Source organism: Chaetura pelagica, unplaced genomic scaffold (assembly GCF_000747805.2).
Source record: "Chaetura pelagica isolate M959 unplaced genomic scaffold, ChaPel_1.0 scaffold71, whole genome shotgun sequence".
Classification (NCBI taxonomy): Eukaryota; Metazoa; Chordata; class Aves; order Apodiformes; family Apodidae; genus Chaetura; species Chaetura pelagica.
This window is the reverse complement of record NW_009952435.1, coordinates 4701918-4727600: the sequence shown is the minus strand read 5'-3', so window position 1 is coordinate 4727600 and position 25683 is coordinate 4701918. Positions and strand designations below refer to the sequence as shown.

The 25683-nt window shown below is 36.5% G+C and overlaps 1 protein-coding gene across 1 annotated transcript in view; it reads left to right on the top strand.

Annotated features, from left to right (window-relative positions):
• Positions 1-24232, top strand: part of SLC9A3 (solute carrier family 9, subfamily A (NHE3, cation proton antiporter 3), member 3) — a 51433-nt gene extending 27201 nt beyond the window's left edge. The window contains exons 3-16 of the mRNA XM_010008355.1: positions 1190-1350; positions 3674-3752; positions 4498-4675; positions 5548-5768; positions 7818-8020; positions 8828-8917; positions 10502-10572; positions 15513-15642; positions 18932-19047; positions 19666-19795; positions 20293-20469; positions 21020-21095; positions 22762-22875; positions 23985-24232. Of these exons, the coding sequence (XP_010006657.1) occupies positions 1190-1350; positions 3674-3752; positions 4498-4675; positions 5548-5768; positions 7818-8020; positions 8828-8917; positions 10502-10572; positions 15513-15642; positions 18932-19047; positions 19666-19795; positions 20293-20469; positions 21020-21095; positions 22762-22875; positions 23985-24232 (1994 nt within the window). The remainder of the gene's footprint in view (positions 1-1189; positions 1351-3673; positions 3753-4497; positions 4676-5547; positions 5769-7817; positions 8021-8827; positions 8918-10501; positions 10573-15512; positions 15643-18931; positions 19048-19665; positions 19796-20292; positions 20470-21019; positions 21096-22761; positions 22876-23984) is intronic.
• Positions 24233-25683: the final 1451 nt, after the last annotated feature.

Here is a 25683-nt window from a genome sequence, read left to right as displayed (position 1 = left end):
TCCAGATAATTTAATCAGATGGGTCTCTCCCTCACCTGTAGAAATCATGCTTAATACAGCTATATATTAATTTTGGGCATGGACCTCTGCAGTGTGTTCTAATGAATGAACTAAACCTATTCCTTCTTTGCTCTTCCTCATAACATTTTCGGCTTCATTACCCTTTAATGAACCTTGCTTCCTCCTCCATCCATTAATGAACACAAAGGGAATTTACCTGTTCTCTACCTTTTTGAACATCTGTTCTCCAGCAAAAATGACTGGAATACTGCTCTTTATTGCATAAGGAGAGTAAATTTTGAGAGATAAACAAACTGATCTTTGTGGCTCTCCCTTTGTGTTACCTTTAAAACCACAGTGATGCTTGTCTCAGTCTGTTTCATAACTGAAAAGAATAATCTTAATAACTAAAAGAGGAGGAAAAAAAGAAAATTGTGTTCCTTAGTCATCAGAGATTTTTTTAGTTCCAAAATTTTGAAATCTTTGCCAAAGTTCCCAAAAGGTTACAATACAAACATATTGAGTTATGTTATAGTCCTTAATTTGTTTTTACGATCTGTTTGTGAACAATTTAATTGTGGCCTCATGATTCATAATTTGGGAGCAGGTGTCTTAACTGCACCTATCAATGAATGTCTGCTTTAACAAGGAGGCCATAAGTGGTCTTTAACTGCTCGGAGTGCAGTTAAATCCCAGTGTAGCAACCAAGAGTCAAATTTGTCCTGTGGCATGAATTCTTTTGGAACATTCACTTTAGGAGTACTGGCATATTCCTCTTACCATCAGTTCTCAGTTATCCTGAGATTATTTACTCAAGTTTGATAAACCATACCACATACAAATACAAAACCAGGTTAGATCTTGAAATACATTTCTGAAGTGCCTTGTCTCAAGAACAAGTCGGTGTTGATCCCAGAATAAATGTTGGATCCAACAAGCCTTGTAGGACACAATGTGACACTCAACAAACACTCAACAAATACTCAACAAAAGCCTTGTAGGACACAATGTGACACTCAACAAATACTCAACAAAACTTGTTGAGTATTTCTGTGCCATGCTTTCCAGTTGATGCCCTTAGGATCCCTATTTTCAATGATTTTGCGTGATCTGTAATTTAATAGTCTGTCACTACTATAGATAATACGGAATTGAGTCTGCTTATACTTTGTTTCCTTTGTTTCTGAAGGCCACCTAGACATTGGACTGCTGGACTTCCTCCTGTTTGGCAGCTTAATTGCTGCTGTGGATCCTGTAGCGGTTCTTGCAGTGTTTGAAGAAGTCCATGTCAATGAAGTTCTGTTCATCATTGTTTTTGGAGAATCACTTCTGAATGATGCTGTAACTGTGGTAAGTAATTTATATATCCCAACATCACCCAAACATTTTTTTCAGAAGTTTATTTTCCTCTTAAATAAAATAGCATATCATCTACATCAACTCATGGGCTAGTGTAGCATAGTTCACTATGTTCTGTCTTGCTTGCAACACTGTATTGCAAAGAGTAAATATATATTTGAGCTCCATAGTTATTTGGAGCCCATAAGTGACAGAAAATATACAGTCCTAGGCTGGATGAGCATAAAACCATTTAAAATGGTTTCAGGTGTGGATGTTGTATTTACCTTTGGTGTTCAAGTAGGGCTATCATGACTTACTAAAATCAGTTCCAGTGATTTGAAACCTTTCTTGCTGTGATTTTTTGATGCATATATCTTTTCTGCATACTTCTGTTATGCCCACAAGTTAGATGCATACCTCAGTGAGAGAGAGAAATTATTTCCCAAAGTGCTTATGCCTGTTCCTCCTCTTTTACTTCAATCTTTATCAAACAGATACATAACAAAGAGCCAATTTGGGAAAAAAATAAATAAATAAATATATATTTCTGCTTTTGTTTGGGTTTTTTGGTAGCGCTAATTTCTGGGTTTTTCTTTTTGGTTTGGTTTCTTGGGTGGTTTTGTTTGTTGTGTTTTGTTTGTTGTTTTTTTTTTTCTTTAGATAGAAAAGTAAAACTTAATAGAATTAAAACAATCCCAAATTTCTACTGTTGTTTTTATTTTGGCTGAAACATATTTTCACACTTTTTTTTTTTTTTTTTCCTCTGAGTAAAAGAATAAATAGTTTTCTCATACAGTGCTAGTGGCAGGGACCAGGAAGTCCTATAGCAAAAAGGTGCTATGCAACTGAGTTGTGTCATTTCCTATTCTTGCTTCTGTTTAGCTCCAAAGGAGGGTAAGAGAGGTCTACCAGGCTCAGTAACTTCATTTTTTGCAACCAAGGCAGCAAGGCACTGCAAGGTCACCAGCAGCAGCCTTACTATTCACATGACTTTAAAAATGTTATTTGGCTCCTTCAAAGAAACCTAATTGTCTTAAGATATCAGTCTCATTATTGCTTTTGGGGTATTAACAGATACAGATATTAAAATAAAACCCCTTGATGAACTCAAGTACCAACATCATTGGCTTTCATAAGGAAAGGAGTTTTTGTCATTGTGAAATTAATACAAAATCTGATTCTACAAATGAAAGGCAGTTTGATTGTTGAAGAAAATCCAGAAAAGAGTGAACAGCCTATGAAAAAGTTTGAAACAATTAGAGTTCTTATCTTGAAAAAAGAAAGACTGGAGAACAGAAGAAAATGGATGATGTAGCATTCACTCTGGAGAAAAGAAGGCTCTGTTGAGACCTCATAGTGGCCTTCCAGTATCTGAAGAGGCCCTACAGGAAAGATGGGGAGGGACTTTTTACAAAGGCTTGTAGTGAGAGGACAAGGGGTGATGGATTAAAACTGAAGGAGGGGAGATTTAGATTAGACATTAGGTAAAAATTCTTTAGTGTGAGGGTGGTAAGACACTGGAACAGGTTGCCCAGAGAAATTGTGGAAGTTCCACCTCTGGAAGTATTCAAAGGCAAATTGGATGGGGCTCTGAGCAACCTTATCTACTGTGAGGTGTCCCTGCCTGTGCTGGGGATTGCATCTAGATGGTATTTACTGTCCTTTCCAACCCAAATCCTTCTATGATCCTATGATTCTTTAAACCTAAATATGTAAAAGTCTACTGTTACAGAACAAAGTAACCTGTATGACATGACTCGGACATATATGATGAAAATTAACCAGCTTAGCTACAAGGAAAACTGAAAAAGCCATAGTAAAGTTCTCCTCCATCACTGGAGGAATTCAGAATACATTAGACAGGCATGTGTCAAGAATGATGCTCATACTACCCTCAGGCAGGTGTACGGATAGGATAAGTTCTTTACTGTAAACACTATCACTGTTATTTGATTATTTAAAAAGCTTTAGTACAAGTAAGTGTCTTATTTATCTTATATGGGTGATTAAATAAATCTGTCAGGCACCTGGATTTTAGAGAGAGAAGTGCTTTAGAAAATACATCTAGATGTAACAATACTTCTTATAGATAGAAATTATATTGAAATAAGAAATGGAAAGATGGTTTTGTTCTCTTTTTAAATTACTTCTTGCTCTGCTGCATTTTTTCCACTTTGAAAAATAAAAAAATCTTCAAAATCTACTCCCTCCACATATAATTTCCCTTGATCATATATAATTTCAGAATACATAATGTTGGGGCCCAAAATGAGATTGTATCAATAGGCTTAATTAATAAGCTAATATTAAATTAGTCTACTTTTCTTTTCAGGTGCTGTACAATGTGTTTGAATCTTTTGTTAATATAGGTCAAGAGAATGTGACGGGGATTGAATGTGTCAAAGGCATAGGTGTGTAAATTTAATTCTGTACCATATAATTGATGTACTTAGGTAGATTTTTTATCAAAGTATTATTATTATTGTTGTTGTTGTTATTGTTGTGCACTTAAATAAGTGAATATTGTTGAATATCTGGGGTACTTAATTAGATTTGCTTTCTTCTGAGGACTCCAAACAGATGTGGAGTTCACTTCTTAAGAGCACTAAAATTGACAGCTATACATATTTTCTTTGTATTTTAAAAGAGTTTCAGGCTGTGCTCTCTCTACATTCCAGAAGGTTGCATATGGGCATTCTCACTCCTTATTACTGTTTGCCATCAAGTAAAGTTTGCCAGTGACTGTAAATAAATGTTATTTACCTAAAAATTTAATCGTAATTTCCCATTCCAATCATGACATGATGCTACATTGTCTTACCAATCAATGTTTTAACAGTGACTTTGACATATTCTCTAATACGCTTTTGGAAAAGCATTTGTTTATAGAACATGGAAAAAAAATTTTCAAAGGAATGTAGAGAGTTTTGAATAAGCCAAAAATGATGAAGCTTAAGAGAAAGTAAACTTGATTGTCCTACAGAATGCTGCATACATGTACCAAGTGCTCAAAAGCAATTATGTTGTTCCATTTTAGAAATAATTTTTTACATGTCCCCCAAAATTTTCTCTATTTTGCTCATCATACAATAGAAGAGAACTAGTCCAAACCACTCTATTTCTATTGTTAAAGCTCTGTTTGGTTTTGTTTTTCAGTGTCATTCTTTGTGGTTAGCCTGGGTGGGACACTGGTTGGCATTTTCTTTGCCTTCCTGCTCTCATTGGTCAGTCGTTTCACCAAGCACGTGAGAATCATTGAACCTGGATTTGTGTTTATCATTTCCTATCTGTCCTACCTCACAGCTGAGATGCTCTCGCTTTCTCCTATCCTTGCGTAAGTCTATTTATTATTGTCTATGAAGGGTCTGAGAAGGGAATGTGTTTTTTAAAAAACATAGAAATAAAGACCTAAACTACATAGGACAGCTATGGAATTTGACATTCATGAAGCTTATTCTGAATATTGCTATCTTCACACTGCAGTAGTTTGCAAATACTGTCACCCAGCCTTGTAAAGGAATTCAAGCTTTCCAGTATCTGCTGTATAACATGAGAACTTCCTTTGAAAAATAGACTTTACTCTTTCCAGTTTTGTGATTAATAAGTAACAGCTGTCCATTTGTATTTACATTTTTCCCTATAATTTGTAATAAACCCAGTATTTTCTAAGGCATGGTGTGAATGACCCTTATTTGCTGCTCTCACTGTCTACACTGGCCTATTAAGGTTTGCTTAAATCATGCCTGTTTCGGCTTGAGTACCTCTGTGGTCTGTCTTCATTTAGTTTCCATTGATTCCTGGCATATTTTTCTTTTCAGTTTTCCTTCTCTTGTTTGTAGATGCCACATTGATTATATTCATGATATTAAATTCTTACTGAAGACAGATCATTAGTTTAAGATTATGTCTAAGGTAAACAAGATAAAAAAATTTGCATGTAAAGTGATATGATAATATGAGGAGAATTAAGGTTTATTACAATCTAATGAAATGCTGTCTTCAGACCTCTTGTGGTCACGACAGGATGAATGGTTGAGATATGCTTTTAACCTAGATTAAACTCCATGAGGGCTCCTGGATGCATTTTTTCTTTGGAATTAATGATGGATATTTATCACTATGTCACAGACAGCTGGAAAAACATTTAAATGCCACAACAAATATTTTTGGAACAATTGTTTTTGGTGTTTGCTTTTTTTTCCTTAGGATAACTTTCTGTGGCATCTGCTGTCAGAAATATGTCAAGGCTAACATATCCGAACAATCTTCTACAACTGTAAGATACACCATGAAGATGATGGCCAGTGGTGCAGAAACTATTATCTTCATGTTCCTGGGAATTTCAGCTGTAAATCCAAAAATCTGGACTTGGAATACAGCATTTATTCTATTGACTCTGGTTTTCATCTCATTATACAGAATTATTGGTAAGCAGATAAGCTTTTTCTTGGCCTTGCATTGTATTGCTGATGTAATCACATATTCTTCAAAAAAATCCCAACAAAACCAATGACCAGAAACAAAAAAACCCCACACAACCAAAAGCTGAATGACAGAAAACAATAATTTGGATTTCTAGACTTTTTCTTTTCAAAATCTTCAGTTTATTTTAGTTAAATTTATGGTTGGTTTTGGGTTATGAGGGTAGATGTCTACAGTTGTCTACAGTTGTCTACAGTCATCATATGTTGATAGTAGGATTTGACTTTTAATAACGTGAGAATATGACTAGCCTAGTGGATCACAGGAGTCACCCAGTGGCTAACCTTTGTAGACCTAGCACTAGGTATTGGCAAAATCTCCTAGCAAAATGGACTTTGTTCTCTAACTTGCAGCCTAACAGACTAGATGAGTCCTGTCAGCCATCTCTTTCTTTCAGCTGTTTCCGTTTGGTAATAAAGAGATTGTCTTAAGCTTATTTTATGGTTGACTTCAGGTTTGAGAAACATGGTGATGTAAGACCATATATAATTACACCACAGGTTCTCTGGCTTAAGATAACTCTCAGGGATGGAGAAAAACTGAGTAAATAAGACTGTGGTAGGTAGGGATTATTTACTGTCAATTTACTGCATTTATGTAAGTTAGCAAACATTTCAAAATACCAATGAAGATTTGCCCAACTATGTAGTTCTACTTCACTGTTTTGTGAAATAATACAGGGACTAAAATCACAGAATGAAGTACTTCTACAGAGCAACACACTGAGTGAGTTGGTGTATGTACTTACACCTGGGAATAAATTAAATGTGTTTATTTGCCTGTTTATCTTGAGTTAAATTCAAATAAAAGGTAACATCTGTATAGCTGGGTGTTTTGCTAGACTATATTCTTATTCTGCCTACAGATTCCTGGAGTGAATGAAGGTTTTAGCCCATGTCCTCCTTTTTAAATGGTCAATAGCTATTGTTCATTTAGCCACCTCTCAGGAACTGCTGATGTTCATGAGATGTTTTACCAATTTTTCAGTATCTTGACATTGTCACTTTTATTCCTGGAGTGAGGGGTTAACAATCCTGTAATAGGTGTGATCAATAATTAAATAGTAAATATTAATCAATAACAATAGACATCCATTAAAGAAATTGAGCTTAGACATTGATAAATTACTAAAGACCTGATGATGTAGGGCCTTAGGTAGTTGCAGCTCTGACACCCTTGGAGGAGTCAGATTGGTGGCATGGATTGATTTTTCTGGTCTCCTCCACCAGAAACCTCACTTATATTGATATACACAAGACACTCTTCATTTAGCAAAAGTTCAAAGTTCACTAAAAAGAGAAGCATCTCTTTTCTACGGGTGAACAGTTCTGGCCTGCTGCAGTGGGACACACAGCTCCCTCCTTTTGTATGGAGGGAGCTCTGGGAGATGTGATTTCTGGAGCTTTAGGTCTCCTGCAACAGGCAGCATCTCACCTGTAAGCTTAAATACTGTGTTACCATAAGTACACAGCGCTCCGTAAGATGATGACACAAAAGTAATTTTTAGTGATTTGTAAAGAGTACCACAGTTACTCCTTAAATCAATACTGTTTCCACCAATTTGTCTTTCTGTTATGCATGTCATAGAGTCACAGAATCATTTTGGCTGGAAAAGACCATTAAGATCAAGTCTGTCACTGACTATGATGCTAGAAATTCTGTTGCTTCTCAACTATGAATTTCAAAGGTCAGCACATAGCAGAATTCCACTTGCAGTGCCCACGCCAGAGGGCAGCACTGTCAGATGAGATGCTGACTCACTGACAGAAGATTCGTCTAATTCCTTTAGCTAAGCATAAAGGGGAAGGTACGAAGTGGGGAAGGTATGAAGTGGGCCTGCCCTCCTTGGCAGTGTAGTAATACAGAGAAAGAAGTAGGTGGGGTAGAGAATTTGTTATGAAAGCAGAATTGTGGTACCATTTCTGCTACACACAGTTGGGATATTGACATTTTGTAAAAGTATTTCTAGACATGCTGGAATTTGTTTCTTGTAGGTGTAGTTTTACAGACATGGATTCTTAACCACTACAGAATGGTCCAGTTGGAGATAATAGACCAGGTGGTGATGTCATATGGTGGACTACGTGGAGCGGTTGCTTTTGCTCTGGTTGTACTTCTGGATGAGAATAAAGTGAAAGAGAAAAACCTGTTTGTCAGCACAACTATCATTGTTGTGTTTTTTACTGTTATTTTTCAGGTAATTCAACTTCTTAAGCATGTTTCTGGCAAGGAGAAGGAGTCCCTTTAAAGTATCAAATGCTTAAAGCAGTTCTCAGCTGAAGGTTGCTTATTGTTTCACTCAACTGAAAGCATAATTGAATTTGTAATTTTAGTAACGAAGATCCTATTTATGTTTTCATATAGCACCATGAGAGGCCAAACATGATTTCCTCTGTGCTAAAAAATGTTCAGTCTTAGCATTTGGTATTAATAGTGCTCAAGTTAGTATCTGTTTAAACGGTCTTTATCTCACGTGAATAACTATAGGAAACAGTCCTTTTTATGGGCAAAACTATCTACCTGAGCCTAAGTGCTTTTTAAAAAATATAACTGTAAGTACTGGGATAAGAGAGTATTTAGCATCCAAACAAAATAACATTTTCTGGATGAAAAAACAACATTAACTTAAATGGAGATACGTCAATACATACCAGCTTGGATTTTTTTCCTACATTTATTATAGAAAGTTTAAATGTGGTCACAAACACCTGATATATGCAGAAAATATCACATTCGATACTATAGGAAACGTTTTCACCCTTCTGCTACCATATTTTTCTTATAGAAGATTTATCTTTTCCCTGGTTGGTGTCTTTCCAAACCTTTGTAACAGGAGCTGGGGTTACTGCATTATTTTGTCTTCTTAGGGGGACAAAGTTCAACTGAGGAAGTATAAGAACCACCATATAACATACAAAAATGCTCTATTTCTCTTTAACAATGACCAGCTGGTAGGAAATCTAAGATAATTCATAAGTATTTATTATCATATTTATATTCTTAGGGACTGACTATCAAACCTTTGGTACAGTGGCTGAAAGTGAAGAAAACTGAACACAGAGATCCAAAACTGAATGAGAAACTTCATGGCAGAGTAAGATATTTAAAAAGAAACAAACTATGGTATCTTTTGGATTTTACAGAGTGCCTTTTGGCAGGGAGGGAAAAAAATTTCAAGTACAAAATCCTTCAAACATGCAAGTCCTCCAAATTCCAAAGATTATCTGTAGGCTGTGAATTGTCTTTGGGATTAGTCTTGTGAGGGGGTACACAGCAGAAGGTTCTGGTCTTTCAGTTGGGAATTGAATAGTGCTGACAGTGCTGGGGAAACTGCATGGCTGGAATATGCTACCTTCTCTTGATCTGAAATAGATGAATATTTGATTAAATATCACTAGGACAAAACATGTGGAAGTAAGTTTATTTTTCCTTCTTAAATATTTTGTATTTATAGAAAAGGCATGCAATCAGACTTTGTATCTTGCATCTTCCCATGTAATCATGGGAAGGTAGTCTGCTGTAGTCTCCTGCGAAGTGCAGACGTTAATGATATACTGACATTCCAGATTAATGGTAATAGTTTTGGTTCAGTGTGAATGCTGTGTGTGCCTACATTTCCTTAACTTTATAAAAGATTTTGAAACATGTTCTCTTCCATTCCCTTTCGCACATTATAAAGTTTTTGTTCAGTAAAAGAAAACATATATTTTAATTACAAATATGGGTTAAAGGACAAGAAGACTGTAAGACACCTTTCACAGCCTTCTTTAATTCAGAAACTTTTCATATTTACACAGCTATCCTGCACTGAGTATTTTAACACATTCTTTTATGAGCTTCTAATCTTTCCTGTTTTGATGTTAGAGGTTACCTGAAATGAATTAACACCTCAGTAAAGAGCACGGTTTGTTTCCACCGAGTACTGAATAAAAACATTATGCTTCAGTTATAGAGAGGAGGGCACTCTCTATTCACAGGGAGTAGGAGGGAGACATTTTCAATATATTTTTCTCCACTTCCATGTCAGATATATCCTCAGGCAGTAATTAATATTATATTCAGGAATAATCTGTATCAATCATGTTCTTCTAAACCTACCATGCTGTATATTCTGCAGTAATCAATCCATTATTGAGAGTGAAATATTAACAACCATATACAGAAAATGACAAAACTCTAAAAAACCTCAGGATTTCTATCAGTCATCTAATATACTGACTATAGGATTTTGCCCTAGATAGCAAACAAATGTTGCCTATTTCTACTCTGAGGGAAGCATGGATTCCTGAAAAACCTAAAAAAACTCTAGGAAAATTTTTCAACTTATTTAATCACCAACACTAACAGTGGCTGATATATTTCACAAGGCAAAACTGGAGATGGCAAAATAAGTTGACAGAAAGATTCTTAAAATTGAATGTTAAAATAGGGACTAAAGTACCTTTTCGCTGATACCCTTATAATTCAAGACTAGTTACTGAATTTGTAAAGAAATTATTGGAAAGCTCAGGACCTTTGAAGAAATGTAGATCATAGTCTGTATTTCTGTAGATGAGGAAAAAACCAAACCTTCTTAGCAGCATTAAAAATATTCTGTGTAGTCACCTGGTCTAATCTGACATATATTGAACTATTTTCTAATTATGTAAATATACTAATTCTGCTTCTGCTTTCCTAGGCCTTTGATCACATTCTTTCTGCTGTAGAAGACATTTCCGGACAAATAGGACATAACTATCTGAGAGACAAGTAAGTAGTAACTAACTTGGAATGTTGAAATACTGCTAGGAAATCTTATCTGTAAATGAAAACTTTGTAAGCCTAAGAGCTTAGAGACAGCAAGGATGTAAAAATGGAGTTTAAAAGGTTCTACATAAAAGTTCCACAGGGCCAACTGCAAGTTCCTGCACAATGATGAGTGGCAATCCTAAGCACAAATACATGCTGGGTAGAAAATGAACTAAGAGCAGTATTGAAGAGCAGGATGTGGGGGTGTTGGATGACGAGAAGCTCAGCATCAGCAGGCAACCAGTGCTTGCAGCCCAGAAAGCCAACCATATCCTGGGCTGCATCAAAAGAAACATGGCCAGCAGATCAAGGGAAATGATTCTGCACCTCTGCTCTTTTGAGACCCCACCTGGAGTATTGCATCTAGTTCTGGAGCCCCCAAAATAGGAAGGACATGGAGCTCATGGAGAAAGTCCAGAGCAGGGTCATGAAGATGATCAGAGGGCTGGAGCACCTCTCCTGTGAAGACAGGCTGAGAGAGTTGGGGTTGTTCAGCCTGAAGAGAAGGCTCTGGGGAGATCTTACAGTGGCCTTCCAGTACTTGAAGGGGCCTACAGAAAAGCTGGGGAAGGACTTTTTACAAAGGCTTGTAGCAACACGACAGGGGGTAATTCTTTCAAACTGCATGGGTGGATATTTAGATTAGACATTAGGAGGAAATTCTTCAATATGAGAGTGGTGAGACACTGGAACAGGTTGCCCAGAGGAGTTGTGGATGCCCTCTCCCAAGCAGGTTGAATGGGGCTCTGAACAACCTGATTTAGTGGAAGGTGTCTCTGCCCATGCAGAGACTAGATGATGTTTAAGGTTCCTTCCAACCCAAACCATTCTATGATTCCATATACTGAAAATACTGGAAATATAGAAAATGTGAAAACAGCGACTTTTGTCCTCTACAACTGGAATCTTTTTCTTCCACAGTTCAGATCAGGCATTCACAAATCACAGAATCACAGTATTGTCACAATTAGAAAAGACCTCTAAGATCACCAAGTCTAACTATCCACCCAGGAAAAAAAATGCAAACCAACAAACTAAACACCCACACAAAACCACAATCACACATCCCACAAACCCAACAACAAACAACCCACAAAAAACCCACCTTGCCCACTAGCACCTGCCCTGAAGTGTCTCATCTACACATTTCTTGAATGCCTCCTGGGATGGTGACTTAACCACCTCTCTGGGCACCTCGTTCCAGTGCCTGATTACTCTTTTGGTAAAGCTACTCTTCCTAACATCCAGTCTAAACCTAACCTCCCATGGTGAAACTTCAGGCCATTTCCTATAGTCCTATTATGACTCCCTTCCCCTGGGAGAAGAGGCAAATATCCACCACACTACAACCTCCTTTCAGCTTCCTTTCAGGTCCTTCTTGTAGTGAGGGGCCCAGAACTGAACATAATACTCGAGGTGCAGCCTCAGCAGTGCTGAGTACAGGGGCATGATCGCTTCCTTACTCCTGCTGGTCATACTATTTCTGATGGAGGTCAGGAGATGCTTTTGCCCTTCTCGGCCACCCAGGCACACTGCTGATTCAGTTCACATTCAGAGATCTCAAGATTTGAGAACTGGCCAGTACCACACAGATTTAACCTAAAATATTGATGTTGATCCTTCTCTGAAATACTCCTTCTTATAAACTTTATTTGTATGTGTAAACACTAAAAATGTATCTATCATGATTGTACTAGCTGTTTATCCTATTTGTACAAAGGTTATGTTCAACACCTCTGAAAGTGGTGGCAGAAGGTGCCTTGAAATTTAAGCTGATTAGTTTGAAATCAATAATGAACATTATGGATCACTTCCATCCTCCTCTGTTAATAGTTGGTTGATCTTGAGAGAAGTGAAAAATGCAGACTGAAATGCAGCTGAAAAATACAGACACCATTTTCTTTGAAATACACATGAAGAGTTACCATTGTGATGGGCAAGACTTCCATTCTCTAGATGAATACGTGTGAAAAAAAGGACATGAAATCTGGAGTGTTATTTAAGGTTAGGAGGTCCTTCTCTCCCCGGAGTTAGCTAATTTCATAGGTGCAGATAGTCATAGTTCCAACCCACTAATGTCCTGTTAACTAGACATATTAATTCCAATCCAAAAGCCATGTGGTTGTGTTAGCATTCTGCAGAGTACTTCCCTAACCCTTGTTGAGAAGCTTAACTTGAGCATTATGCTCATATAACTATACAACTACTAGGCTGGAACTAGACTTCGTCCGAACTGAAGCAGAACTGCTCACCTGACTGTACCTAATTATAGAGACAGTCTCAATTTCCTTTTGCTCTTGTTCATTAATGTAATGAAGAATTTTCATGAGGCTTCCCGAATAGAACATCCTCTTCCATCTGGTCTAATTATTTACAGAATGACAGAATTGTTCTGGTTGGAAAAGACCGTAAAGATCATCGAGTCCAACCGTTAACCCAACTCTACCAAGTCCAGTGCTCAAACCATGTTCCTAAGCACTACATCTGTACATCTTTTAAATACCTCCAAGGATGCTGATTCAACCACCACCCTTGGCAGCCTATTCCAGCATTTGATAACCCTTTCAATGAAGAAATTTCTTCTAAAATCCAGTCTAAACCTTTCCTGGTGCATCTTGAGACCATTTCCACTTGTCCTGTTGCTTGTTACTAGGCAGAAGAGACCACCAACCCCCACCTCCCTACAACCTCCTTTCAGGTAGTTGTAGAGAGCGATACGGTCTCCCTCCCCTCAGTCTCCTGTTTCCAAACTAAACAACCCCAGTTCCTTAACCACTCCTCATATGACACGTTCTCCAGACCCTTCACCTGCTTTGTTGCCCTTCTTTGGACTTGCTCCAGCATCTCAGTGTCTTTCTTGTAGTGGGGGGCCCTAAACTGAACACAGTACTCAAGGTGCTAAGTACAGAGGCACAACTGTTTCCCCACTCCTGCTGTCCACACTGTTCCTGATACAAGCCAGGATACTGTTGGCCTTCTTGGCCACCTGGGCACACTGCTGACTCATATTCAGCTGGCTGTCAATCAGCACATCTAGGTCCTTTTCCTCTGGATAGCTTTCAACCTGTAGTGTTGCATGGATTGGTTGTGATAAAAGTGCATGACCCAAAACTTGGCCTTGTTGAACTTCATACATTTGGCCTTGGCCCATCAATCCAGACTGTCCAAGTCCTTCTGTAAAGCCTTCCTACCCTCAAGCAGATCAACACTCCCTCCCAATTTAGTGTAATCTGCAAACTTACTGAGGGTACACTAGATCCCCTTGTTCACATAATTGATAAAGATATTAAACAGAACGGGTCCCAACACTGAACCCTAGGGAATACCACTCATGACTGGCCACCAGCTGGATTTAACTCCGTTAATAACAACTCTCTGGGCCCAGCCATCCAGCCAGTTTTTTTACCCAGCAAAGTGTGCACTGGTCTAAGCCATATATAACCAATTGTCCAGGAGAATGCTGTGGGAAACAGTATCAAAGGCTTTACAAAGGTCCAGGTAATTTACATTGAGAGCCTTGCCCTCAAGTTCCCATTTTGCTAATAAATTTCAGTAGGTTATAGTACAAGTTTTGAAATACTGTCTTGCAGATGGAGTCAAATATTTTCAAAGCAGCAGATTAGGGTCTGACATTTTAGATTGTAGAATCATAGAACAGTTTGGGTTGGTAAGGATCTTTAAAGGTCATCTGGTCCAACCCCCTGCAGTCAGAAGGGACATCTTAAAAAAGATCATGTTGCCCAGAGCCCCACCCAACCTGACCTTGAATGTTACCAGGGATGTGGTTTCTATCACCTCTCGAGGCAACCTTTTACAGTGTTTGACTACTCTTTGTAAAAAAATTCTTCCTTATATCTAGTCTTAATCTACCCTCTTAGAAAGTAATATGCCTTAGTAACAAGAGAAAGAATAGCTTAATGTAGATTCATGATTAAATTTGTGGCTTGACGACTAATCTAATGTATTTTGGATGAGGCCACCCTAAGTCGGCTTCTTTGGACTACATGTGTATGAATGTGCTGCTGTCTTTAAGAAATGGCAGCCCCTAACATCCTCACTTATGTGCTCAGGTGAAGCAGTCTGAACTAGAGACCACTTGTCAGACATTCTGGCAAGGGATGGGGAATAATTATCAATTCTGTGAATAATGTTTATCAACAAAGATATTCAAACAATCCAAATAAGAAGTTGTACACAATAGTAATTCGGCAAGATGGATAGAATAACTTCGAATAGTAGTGCCCAAAGTTGCCTCCTGCCCTTTAGAGAAAATCTTGGGGAAGGCAGTTGGAAGTAAAGCAGCCTTTATTATCCAGAGCCTAAATATAAAACGGCAATCATCCTCCTATCAGACAGGCTTAGAAATACACATCACTTCTAAAACCACTTAACATCAATGGCATGAATAAGGCATATTGGTAAGTGGTTTTAGAAGGGCGCTGTTTGTTAACCGATTTTCTAGGCTGGCTGTCCTACAATACAGCTGAGGGAAAGCAGATTCCCTTCCAAAGAAGGAATGAAAATTAAACATTTAGAATGAAGCCATTCAGTATAACACTGCATAATCAGAAGTGGAAAAATAAGGTATCATGATCTCCCAGAGTATAAAATGTCCTATTGACTCTGAAATGGGATACTGTGTAGTACTCTTGCCATTGCAGTAGTGTTTGTAAATGAAGCTATGAAATGCTTTGTGACAGCTACATAACTCCGTAATAGGCTTTTCCTTAACTTTCTTTAAATGTTAATTGAAAAGCTTCAAACCACAAATACTTCACATTGATGTGTTCATAATTTTTTAAAAAATGCTTAGCTCACAAAAATATAATTTATGCTAAACTAAAAATGCTGTGGAACTAAAACTGCTTGTTGTAATTTACACAGTTTGTTTAAATTATCAGGTGGTCCAATTTTGATAGGAAGCTCCTCAGTAAAGTACTGATGAGAAGATCTGCTCAAAAATCAAGAGACCAGATCCTTAATGTTTTCCATGAACTCAACTTGAAGGATGCAATCAGCTATGTAGCTGAGGTACTTATGCACACTTGTTGACATATTATAGTTTTATTTGGGTTATGGATTGTTGGTGTTTTTTGTTTTGTTTGTTTGTTTTTTTGTTTAATTTAAAATGTATAATCTAAACTTGATATATAGCAGGAGATGTCTAAAAGAAAACTGTTGTAATTTCTTTTCTTCCCCCCCCCTTCTTTTTTCCTAGAGATGTTTTGATTCTCAATATCACCTGTTTGAGTGGCTGTAATTCTCAGTATTAATCCCTTTGGAATTACAATATTTTTACGTGTGATGAATTTTGGGTTATACTGAATAACTTTGTTTCTATATTCATCACATTTAAAAATACTGTAATTCCAAAGGGTTCAGGCAAACTACTATATTTCTAAATGTGGTCAACAGAGTCTGCCTCCTGCAGCACAGTGGCTCTATATGATGAGAAAACTGATTTTAAAGAAGCTCACTTCCAAATGGTGTGGTTATATGACCAAAGTACTGGACTGCGATAATCTCATTCTGCCAGATCACTGTAGTACTAAAAAACTGGGAAGGGTAACTTTAATTCAAAGGTATTATACCACCCACACTTCAAAAATTAGGGTTAAAGTGCTATACTGCAGATACCAAACACAGTCACACAATTGTGACATTTAGAGAAACTAAAGACTTGAAACAGGAGAAAATTTTTAGGTTACAGAATGGAAGAAAATTACTGGCCTTCTGCAGGAATACCATTCCCAGATCGGAGTAATGTTAGCAGTTTGTGAAAGAGCTGCTAATCTTCTTCAGTATGAAACTGGTCACCTTAGTTCAAATCAACACAGATGTGCATTATTCATACAGTTTAGAAGAAAGCTACAAATAGAATATTTTGAACATTTTAAAATTAATCTTTGAATTGGTAATCTATCTATGCACACAACCTCCAGTTGAACTCATTTTCAAAGCTAGGTGATAAACCAATTCATTAATTTAATCAAAACAAACAATATTAGTGTGACTGATACTATTACTATTCTCTTCTCCTTTACAGAAAATGAGCTATAGCCAGGCAGGCATCTTTCAGTGAAACATGGTATTTCAAAGACCAAATTCAGAAAATAAAATTAAATTCAGAAATTATGTTAGTGTGAAAAATGGGGACTGGATCGCAAGATAAACATATATGTCCTTTTGAGATTTGGTAAATTACCCTTTCAGTTTTCACAGCATTTAATCTGAGGAACTAATTTCCTCTCTCATGGTGCTTTCTAGGTCATACCTCAGAGGAAGAAAGTTAGATAACTACTTCGATGTTGAGGAACATGAGACTCATGTTCAGATTTACTGCTGAATCTGTTACATAGATTCGTTACAGTATTTTTTCTCTTAAAAGAGATGCAAAGGTCTCCAAAATTCACTAAGTCATGCAGATTTAGACTCAGATTATTTATCCAATAGTGTCCTTAATCCCATATAGTAATGTCAGATTAAATGAAATTATTATTTTTTTAGGAGAGTTGCCTTTTTCATTATGCCTTACTACAGTTCATAACACAAGGAAACTAACTTTGCCTACCCTAGTTCAAATACTATTTGTATATATTGTGTCTTGCAGACAAATTCTATTGGTGGATGTTTATTGATCTGATAATACTAGACAAATAAATTAAAAGTTCTCCAGTTCTACAAAAGATTTGCAACATGGATTCTTCCAATGAAATAAATTATGTCTGATCAGTCATGAGTTGTGAATACTAAAGTTTCTCGTTTTAATACCTGCTTCAATGATACACTATTCTAACAAATTTTACTTGACTTTTGAAATATATTTTTGAGCTAGTTATCTGTGACTTACAAACTGACATTGGAAAGAAAGCCATTTCTTTCAGGAGGAATAAATATCTGCTACCCCCAGCTACTTGCTCTCTTTTCACTTGCAAGAAACTCAGGAGTTTAAAAAAGTATTTTATAAATTTGTCTTTTTTTCAACTCTGCTGTTATGGTGCATCTGTACAACAAACAACACTTTGAGGGAGTTCAGTCTGAACCTAAATAAATTCCTTACTGTGGTGAGGAGAGAGCCTGAGGAGAGGCAACCTGAAAATAACACAGAATAAGTGAATAGAAGCAACTCAAAATACTTAGAGTTCATAAAACAGAGTTCATAACTTCTTCTGGTTAAAAATTCCTCCACTAATTATATGGTATGATGTATGTTCGAAATACTAAATTTGGTTTGAAAACAAAGTCAGATGCACTAAAGAAAATGGACAGGATGATGCTGTCTCAGAATTTATTTTTTTTCCCCTCAAGTTTTCTGTCTACAGAGGCCAGAGTGTACTTTTTAATGCCACAGATCTGATCCAACACATACTGCTGTTGACATGTATGTGGGCACCTGCAGTAAAAGGAAACATCTGTTTGATTTGCCCTAATAATATAAAAATGTAAAGAGAACACAATACAATTGAAGTTGGATAAATGCAGATAAAATATCTTTCAATATTCTGCAAAGGAGATGGTTTTTCTTAGTGTATTCTTTATTACAGTTTAAAATGTAGAGACCTGCTATGTGATTTCTCTCAGCTGTGATTCGAAACCATAGATATTTTCAGCTCATATAGCTATGATGTCACTTCAACCCCCCCCTAAACTAGAGATTACACAAGAAGTACTTGAAGACACTACTGGAGACAGTTTCTGAACTTCTGCAATTCACTTCTGTGCCACCAGTTTTAGAACTAAGGCAAATCTCATCCCTTCAGCATCTCATCTCTTCATTCTCTAACCTCTTTCAAACAGTTTTGTAGACTTCTACCACCACTTAAGATTTGCTGCTTCCAGTCTGGGAGAGAACAGAATACTTAGTGTTGTATTTTTGAAAATGCTACCATTAGTGCAGTGATGTCTTGAGTCATAAAAATCTGCATAGACATCCTTATGCAGTACAGTACAGTGGCTTGCAGTGCAGTACAAAATAAAAGGTCAAGCCCTAACAGGGTCTGTGAAAAGAAAAGAATTAGACTGTAAAAGTGCATTGATATAATTTGCAAACTGCTTGAGGATTAAGAAATCACTCATCTCCTCAAAATAAAATCACAAAAGCGGAAGGGTCTTTCTCCTAGCTTTGTTCATTGGGATGTCAGTCAATGTAAAGAAATTATAAAAACAAAAAAAAGGTTTTATTTGTTACTTAAATGCAAGTTCTACTCTGCTTCTTATGCCATTTGCATACAGCAGCATCACAAATTATCTTCATTTTCTGATACACATTTTGCCCTAGATGTTTACAGTTGTACTGTAACTTGTTTCTTTCTGTGGCCAGGGAGAACGTAGAGGTTCCTTAGCATTTATACGTTCTCCAAGTACAGACAACATGGTAAATGTGGATTTCAGCACCCCACGCCCAAGTACTGTGGAAACATCTGTCTCTTATTTACTGTAAGTAATGTAGACCAATTATGGGGTTTTGGGTTTGTTTTCAGCTTTGTGGTTTTGTTTGGCGTTTTGTTGTTGTTGTTGTTTTTCTTTTGGTTGGGTTTGTTTGGTTGGGTTTTTTTGGTATTTTTTTTATGGTGTATGTGAGAAAATGGAAACTTTATGAAAAAAACACAAATTACATGGGTTTAATTCCCTACCTTTTTGAACTTCAATTAATCTTTCTCCCACTTCAAGTTGGTAAACACTGCTGTTATAGAACAGGGTGAGATGTCTTTTCTCTGTCCCTTCCAGAAAAAAAACAGAAGAAAGGCAAGGAAAAAAAAAAAGCTTCCTTCCTAACCTTTTCACTATTTTTTCACTGGACAGACTGTGTGCTATTTAAGCTGAGAAATTAAAACTACATCTACCTGAAAGACAAAACCAACAATATTTTAACATTTCCCATTAGGTATTTGCTTACTCATGTTCATTCATCTGATTTTTACCTTTTTTTAAAAAAAAAACCTCAACACTTCAGCTTCCATTTCTTCCCCTTGCTCCCTATTTTCCTGATTTTTCTTTTTCTTCAGCAATTACTGATTTTTAAATCTGCTGGTTTTATACTGTACTCTTCTTCAGGAGAGAAAAAGCTGGACCAGTTTGCCTTGACATGCAAGCTTTAGAGCAGAGGAGGAAAAGTATCCGGGACACAGAAGACACAGTTGCTCATCACACTCTACAACAGTACCTGTATAAACCCAGGCAGGAGGTGAGAGCAGAGGGCTATGATTGAGTGTTCAGATTCAGTCTAAAACTAGGAGACATTAGGAAACAAAACTTGGGAGTGAAGCTCAAAAGGAAAGAAGCCATCTGCAAAATCTGCACCCTTGAGAAATACATCTGTATTCTTTCTCATTAATGAACATGCCTCTTTAACAGAACTAGTGCCTTGCCTCTGGAACACAGAACAAGGTTGCATATAGGTTCTGAAGCAGGATTAAATTGAGTGTATCAACTAAAGTAATTCAGACATTACAGGGAGAAATTTACTTTGAATGACAAGCACTCATAAGTACTTAATATCTGGATTTACCCTTATTTTATAATGGAGAAAAATAAAGAAAAATAGGAGTTTAATTAATGTCTTCAAACTAGCCTTTGGTTCATTTTTTTTAAATGGAGTTGTTTACATTTGTATGACACAGATTGAATGCTTCCATCTATATTTCTAAAAAAATAAATATTGTCTTCCCTTCCTGAACACAGCACAAACATCTGTACAGTCGACATGAGATCATGCACAATGAAGATGAGAAACAAGACAAGGAGATTTTCCACAGGACAATGAGGAAGCGCTTAGAATCTTTCAAGAGTACCAAACTAGGAATAAACCATTCCAAGAAGCTCAATAAAATCCACAAGCGAGACCGGGGCCAAAAAAGGGTAAAATACTTGCACAGGGACCCAGGTTTAGCCATCTATTATACAAACTAAGGGGTGAGGAGGGAAGGAGGACTCTCAGGGGTTCTACGTCCTTCATTTATCTCTCTCCTATAGAATCTCATGACCTTAAATGGCCTAAGCAAGAAGAGATTAAATTATGAGTTAACTCAAGGGACATATTTCTCACATACTGCCTTTTTCTGTGCTTTGGGACCCTTCTTCTGAGTGAGAGAATTTTGATGAATCACTCTACAACACCATGGGTAGATAGATGTTTCAGTGTAGACATCACAGAGTAACACTATAGCATAAAAGATTTTTTAAAAAATGCATAAAACTAAGAAGAAACATAACATACAAACAGTCAAAGTTCCTTTCTTTTCCTGTAGTGAGTGAGAGTGCAGGGGGGGAGACTAATGACATCCATATCAAGCAAAGACCACAACAAATCTCAGAGTTATACTGCTGAATTAATGATTTCAAAGGATGTCACTGCCATTGTTACTTGATGATAGTAGCATTTTTGCTAACTTTATTTGTTTTCTTTCAGCGAAACAGCAGTATCATACCGAATGGAAAAATACCTTCAGAGAATCAAGTACAAGACTTTACCTTGAAGGAAAAAGGTAAAAATACTCTTAGAGCAGTTTAATTAACTGCATTTTACCAGCTACATTATCAGCAAAGCATCACTGAATAGTTTTATGATACACACCAGTGAAGCTGGTATTAAGAAAGGACTGGTAGTCATAATTTATAACTCAGAGTGGGTATCTGCTCCATGCTTAAATGTAGTGTCTCAATGATTTAGGAGTTGTTTTTCTAGGCATCTAGGTTGTTTTCTGGACAACCCAAATTTAATTGGCCTTTCTAGATCACATTTTTAAAATATTACATTTAAATTTTGAAACTGAACAATGCATTGCCTACAATGTAGATGAACTTTCAGCTTCCTCTTAGATAAGTTGCACAGAGAAACTTTTGCTAATATTTTTCTTTTTCATCTCATTAGGACATGTCTGCCCAGGGCACCATGCTGTATAAAGCTCAGTGGTTGAGATGACATTTTGATCTGAGCTAAGGTCCATTTGGTTAGAAGGGTCTGAATCGGAGTTGACACTAAGCAAGCACATTAGAACCTGAAAAGAGTATAGCTTTGAGAGGAACACACAGTCAGAGGCGAGTTTCAGTAGTATTTCAACTTTCATGCACAAATCTAACACATTGGTCAACCTTGAAACTGTAATCTGAACATGACTGAGCTAGGAAGCATTCCTAGCAGAAGTTGGGTCTGCATGTAAAGCTCCAAATTCTTTCACCTCTTTGGCATTGATGTCAGTCATAGCAAGATGTGACAGACACTAATATGGTTGTTGTGTAATTATAAAATAATACATATAATTTAAAAACTGAAACACGGTTTAAAAGCCACTAAACTGACTATGATTTGTGTTCGTTCCTCTATGCATGTAACCCTTAATCTCAAAGAGGATTAAAGTGGAGAGGGATTTGTTTTCTCCCCAAAGCACCAAGCAAAGATATTTTTCTTTATGTTCTTTAAAAAATTTCCTGAACATTATTTTTCTTTGACTGACAAAGGTAACAGAGGCTGGATGAAAAAGTGTAACATTCCAGAACATTTTTGCATGGGAAGAGCTTTCTGAATACCTATCAGTAGGTCATTCATTGCTATCTTGTTAAAGAATACTCTGTATAGATGTCATCCTCTGCTTATAAAAAAAGCATCATTGGAGCATCTTAAAAATGGTTTAGCAACCGTTGTAAAACTGATTCTACTGCATCAGAGGTGTCAATGACCTCACCAGGCTTGAAATCAGCCAGGATACTAATGCTGACCTCATCAAATGATGAAAATACAGTGACTGGTCATTGTAATGGGACAACAATTGTCAACATATGAGCATTTAAGACACAGGAGCATCACTGGTGCCATATCATAGGTTGGTTTGTTTCAGTCCCTGGAAAGCAGAAAATTCTGTTAGCCAAAAGCTTAACCGGAGTGTGAAATCTCTATGACAGCACTAGATAATAGTGCAAGCCAGAAACCTGTGTTGAGTTTCTTGAAGTAATTGGTTGCAAGCTCTATATACATTCACATTTGTATTTCAGTGCCACAGTGGCTCATCAAATTTTGCCCTTATCTGGATATTTGTTAAAGATACATGTTTGATAATTATGCCAGCATAAAAATGACTGAAATAACATTTTCTGTCAGAACTGATAAAAATCTCAAATAAAATTGGACTTTTTCTTCCCCACTCCCCCACCTAGATTTGGAGTTTTCTGAATCAGAAGAAAATAATGATTATGAAACTTTGCATCGAGGCAAAGGAGCTGATTTCCTGGCTAATGTGACAAAGCAAAATTTCACAGATAATCCTACCGGTAAAAATATTAATTACTTACAGAGATTATATTTCTTAAATGTTAAAAGAATACTAGAAATGCTGCTGAATTAGCCTGTATTTTTTAATTTTTTTTATATGTTCTATTAGGAAATATATTTGATTAATATTAATGTTAACAGACAACAAGGAGGATTTCTCCTCATAAATTCACAAATCCTTACAGGCTCATAGAACTCACAGAGAAGGACAGATTTGTAGAATTCCTGAATTATCCATTGGACTTTATTCTAAACCCTGAAAGTCTATAGAACATCAGATTGAAAATGCATCACTATATGGAACAGAAATTATATTATATGACTTATAATATTTTAAAATCTAGTATTTCTCTAGTATTTCACTTTTGAATTTTCTGCAAGCCATTGTATGCTTCATAAGTAACATGATGCATACTGTAAGAAAAAAACAACTTGTGTTTGTACTCATTTGGAAGACAAGTTGATACAACCTTTTCACTGTGCTGTAACAAATTAAATGTTTGACAACATCTAACTACACCTGGAACTCGATGCATAAATAAGTGGATGGCAAGATGCAAACCAATTTTTAAAATGTCTTTTTGCAATTCAAACACTTCAAACTTGTTGTCTGTAAAAAAAGGCTCCTATAACTTACTTTTGACTGCTCTGTGGCCTACTTTAGCTCCCTCATACACATCTAATTCCATTATAGAGTTGTGTAGTTTATACCTTTGCATTTTTTTTCAATCTTTTGTTTCTTTTTTATGGATTTCATTTTAATTTTCTACAGTTATTTTATATGGTGCTTTACTTTGCTTAAATTTTTCTGATTTCTTCTTCATTGGTTTTAATTTTTGTCTCAAATATCTCGAACATAACTGTATATTAGATATAGTATCCAATTTTTCTCTTCAGTAGAAATCCAAAATTGCTACCAATAAGCAAGATAGAAAGAGAAACCCATGTGTATATAATAGTCTGTGTATTGGTCTATTCACATTTATGCAAGCATGTATCCATCTTTTTTTTTCCACTCTAAAGCCATTCTTTTACAAAGCATCTTGCTGATGGTTACCTAGAAATTATTTTGATTAACTGTATTTGTCACTAATTAACTTTTTTTTAGGAATTGATAACCCAGTATTTTCAGCTGATGATGATCAGAGCATCTATATGAAGTTCTCACCATGGTTATCTGGTGAAGATACTGTGGTACCATCCCAAAGGGCTCGAGTGCAGATCCCATATTCTCCAAACAACTTCAGAAGGCTCACTCCATTCCGGCTCAGCAATAAATCAATAGATTCCTTCCTGCTAGCAGATGACCCAGAGGACCAACCCAGATCTTTTCTCCCAGAATCAACACATATGTAATATTTTAAAAGATATAATCACCTTTATTTTTAATTAGCATTCCTATCAACCCTGACTACTGACAAGTAAACTTACTTTGCTGATTTTTCTTCTCTCAGAGCACCTCTTTCCTTCCTGATTTCTTCGTACAACTAAGCATCTTCTGTTTTCCTCCAACTTGAATAACAAAATATCTTTCTATTTTTCCTTCTGCAGACGAACTGGCCAACTACTTGGGGTCCAATGCTTTGTTATGTTTACAGCAGATAAGGGTCCTGCTCTTCGTTTTGGCTTGAATAATTAAAATACTAAGAAATTAATATTCAACTATCAGCATATTGTGTACCCATTTTCAAGAGGCTCCAGGTGTCTTGATTAGTCAATTCTAGCTAATAAAAATTGCACCTGAATTCCCTAACAGGAATTAGGTAATTTTGATTCAATCCCCTTAAACAGTGATTGGTCCTTCAAGTAACATTGTCACTACTGTCCTTAGATGTAAGAAAAGTAGTCTGAATCCCCAGAAAGACAATCCAGTTGCTGATGTCAAGGGATATGATTTGCCCGTACGAGGTCAGATCATTCATTTAACTATTGCATTTGGTTATACAATAGGAGCAGCAGGGCCAGACCAGCAATGAGAACTAAGTCTCTCACTCTTAGCATGATTAGAATATGACTTTTTACTCTGTTGCTAAGAAGCCTCGAATCAGTTCTAAATATTTGTCCAATTTATCCAGTGCCCAGGAAGGCAAAATAGTCCCACTGCTACAATGCAAGTATTCAATGACTCTGCTGATGTCATCATTAAATTACATAAGAAAGGGTTTTAAAATGAAGCATGTTTACTGTAATGCATCAGAGTTGCCTTGCACAAGGAACATAGTTACACAACAGCCAGACTGTGGAAAAGCAGAATTTAATTTTGGTTAGAGCCTTGCTCTTAAACTGTGAGTATATCTTAATCCATACCTTACTCTGAAACCAGAAAAATCCTTAGCTTTCTGATGCAGTAAATAACTTGTTTCTTCTTAAAATGATATTTGATCTAGGTTTAAATGTTGCTCTTTAATTCTTGCTTTGTGAAAATTTTCCTTACTATAAAAAGCAGCCTTCATATTTATAATAAACACAGTGTGGTAAGTGAGGTGAGTCAGGTCACAGTCCAGACATCATAACTGAATATAACATAGGGTACTGTGGGGATTACACAATGAAATGCAGTAGTCAGTATCAAAATGAATTCACTTTTCTGGAATTCATGAACACAAGTGTATGACCTGTGAATTAAATTCCAGTATCCTGATTAAAAAACTGAACAATGTATAATATTCCAAAGCATTCCACTCACACACTTCCCCCCGCCCCCTGGCTCCACCCCACACACACACTAGCAGCAATGTCATAAAACATTGACTTATATTGCTGAACATTTTCTTGCTAACCTTTGTTCTTTTCCTCCATTGTATTAC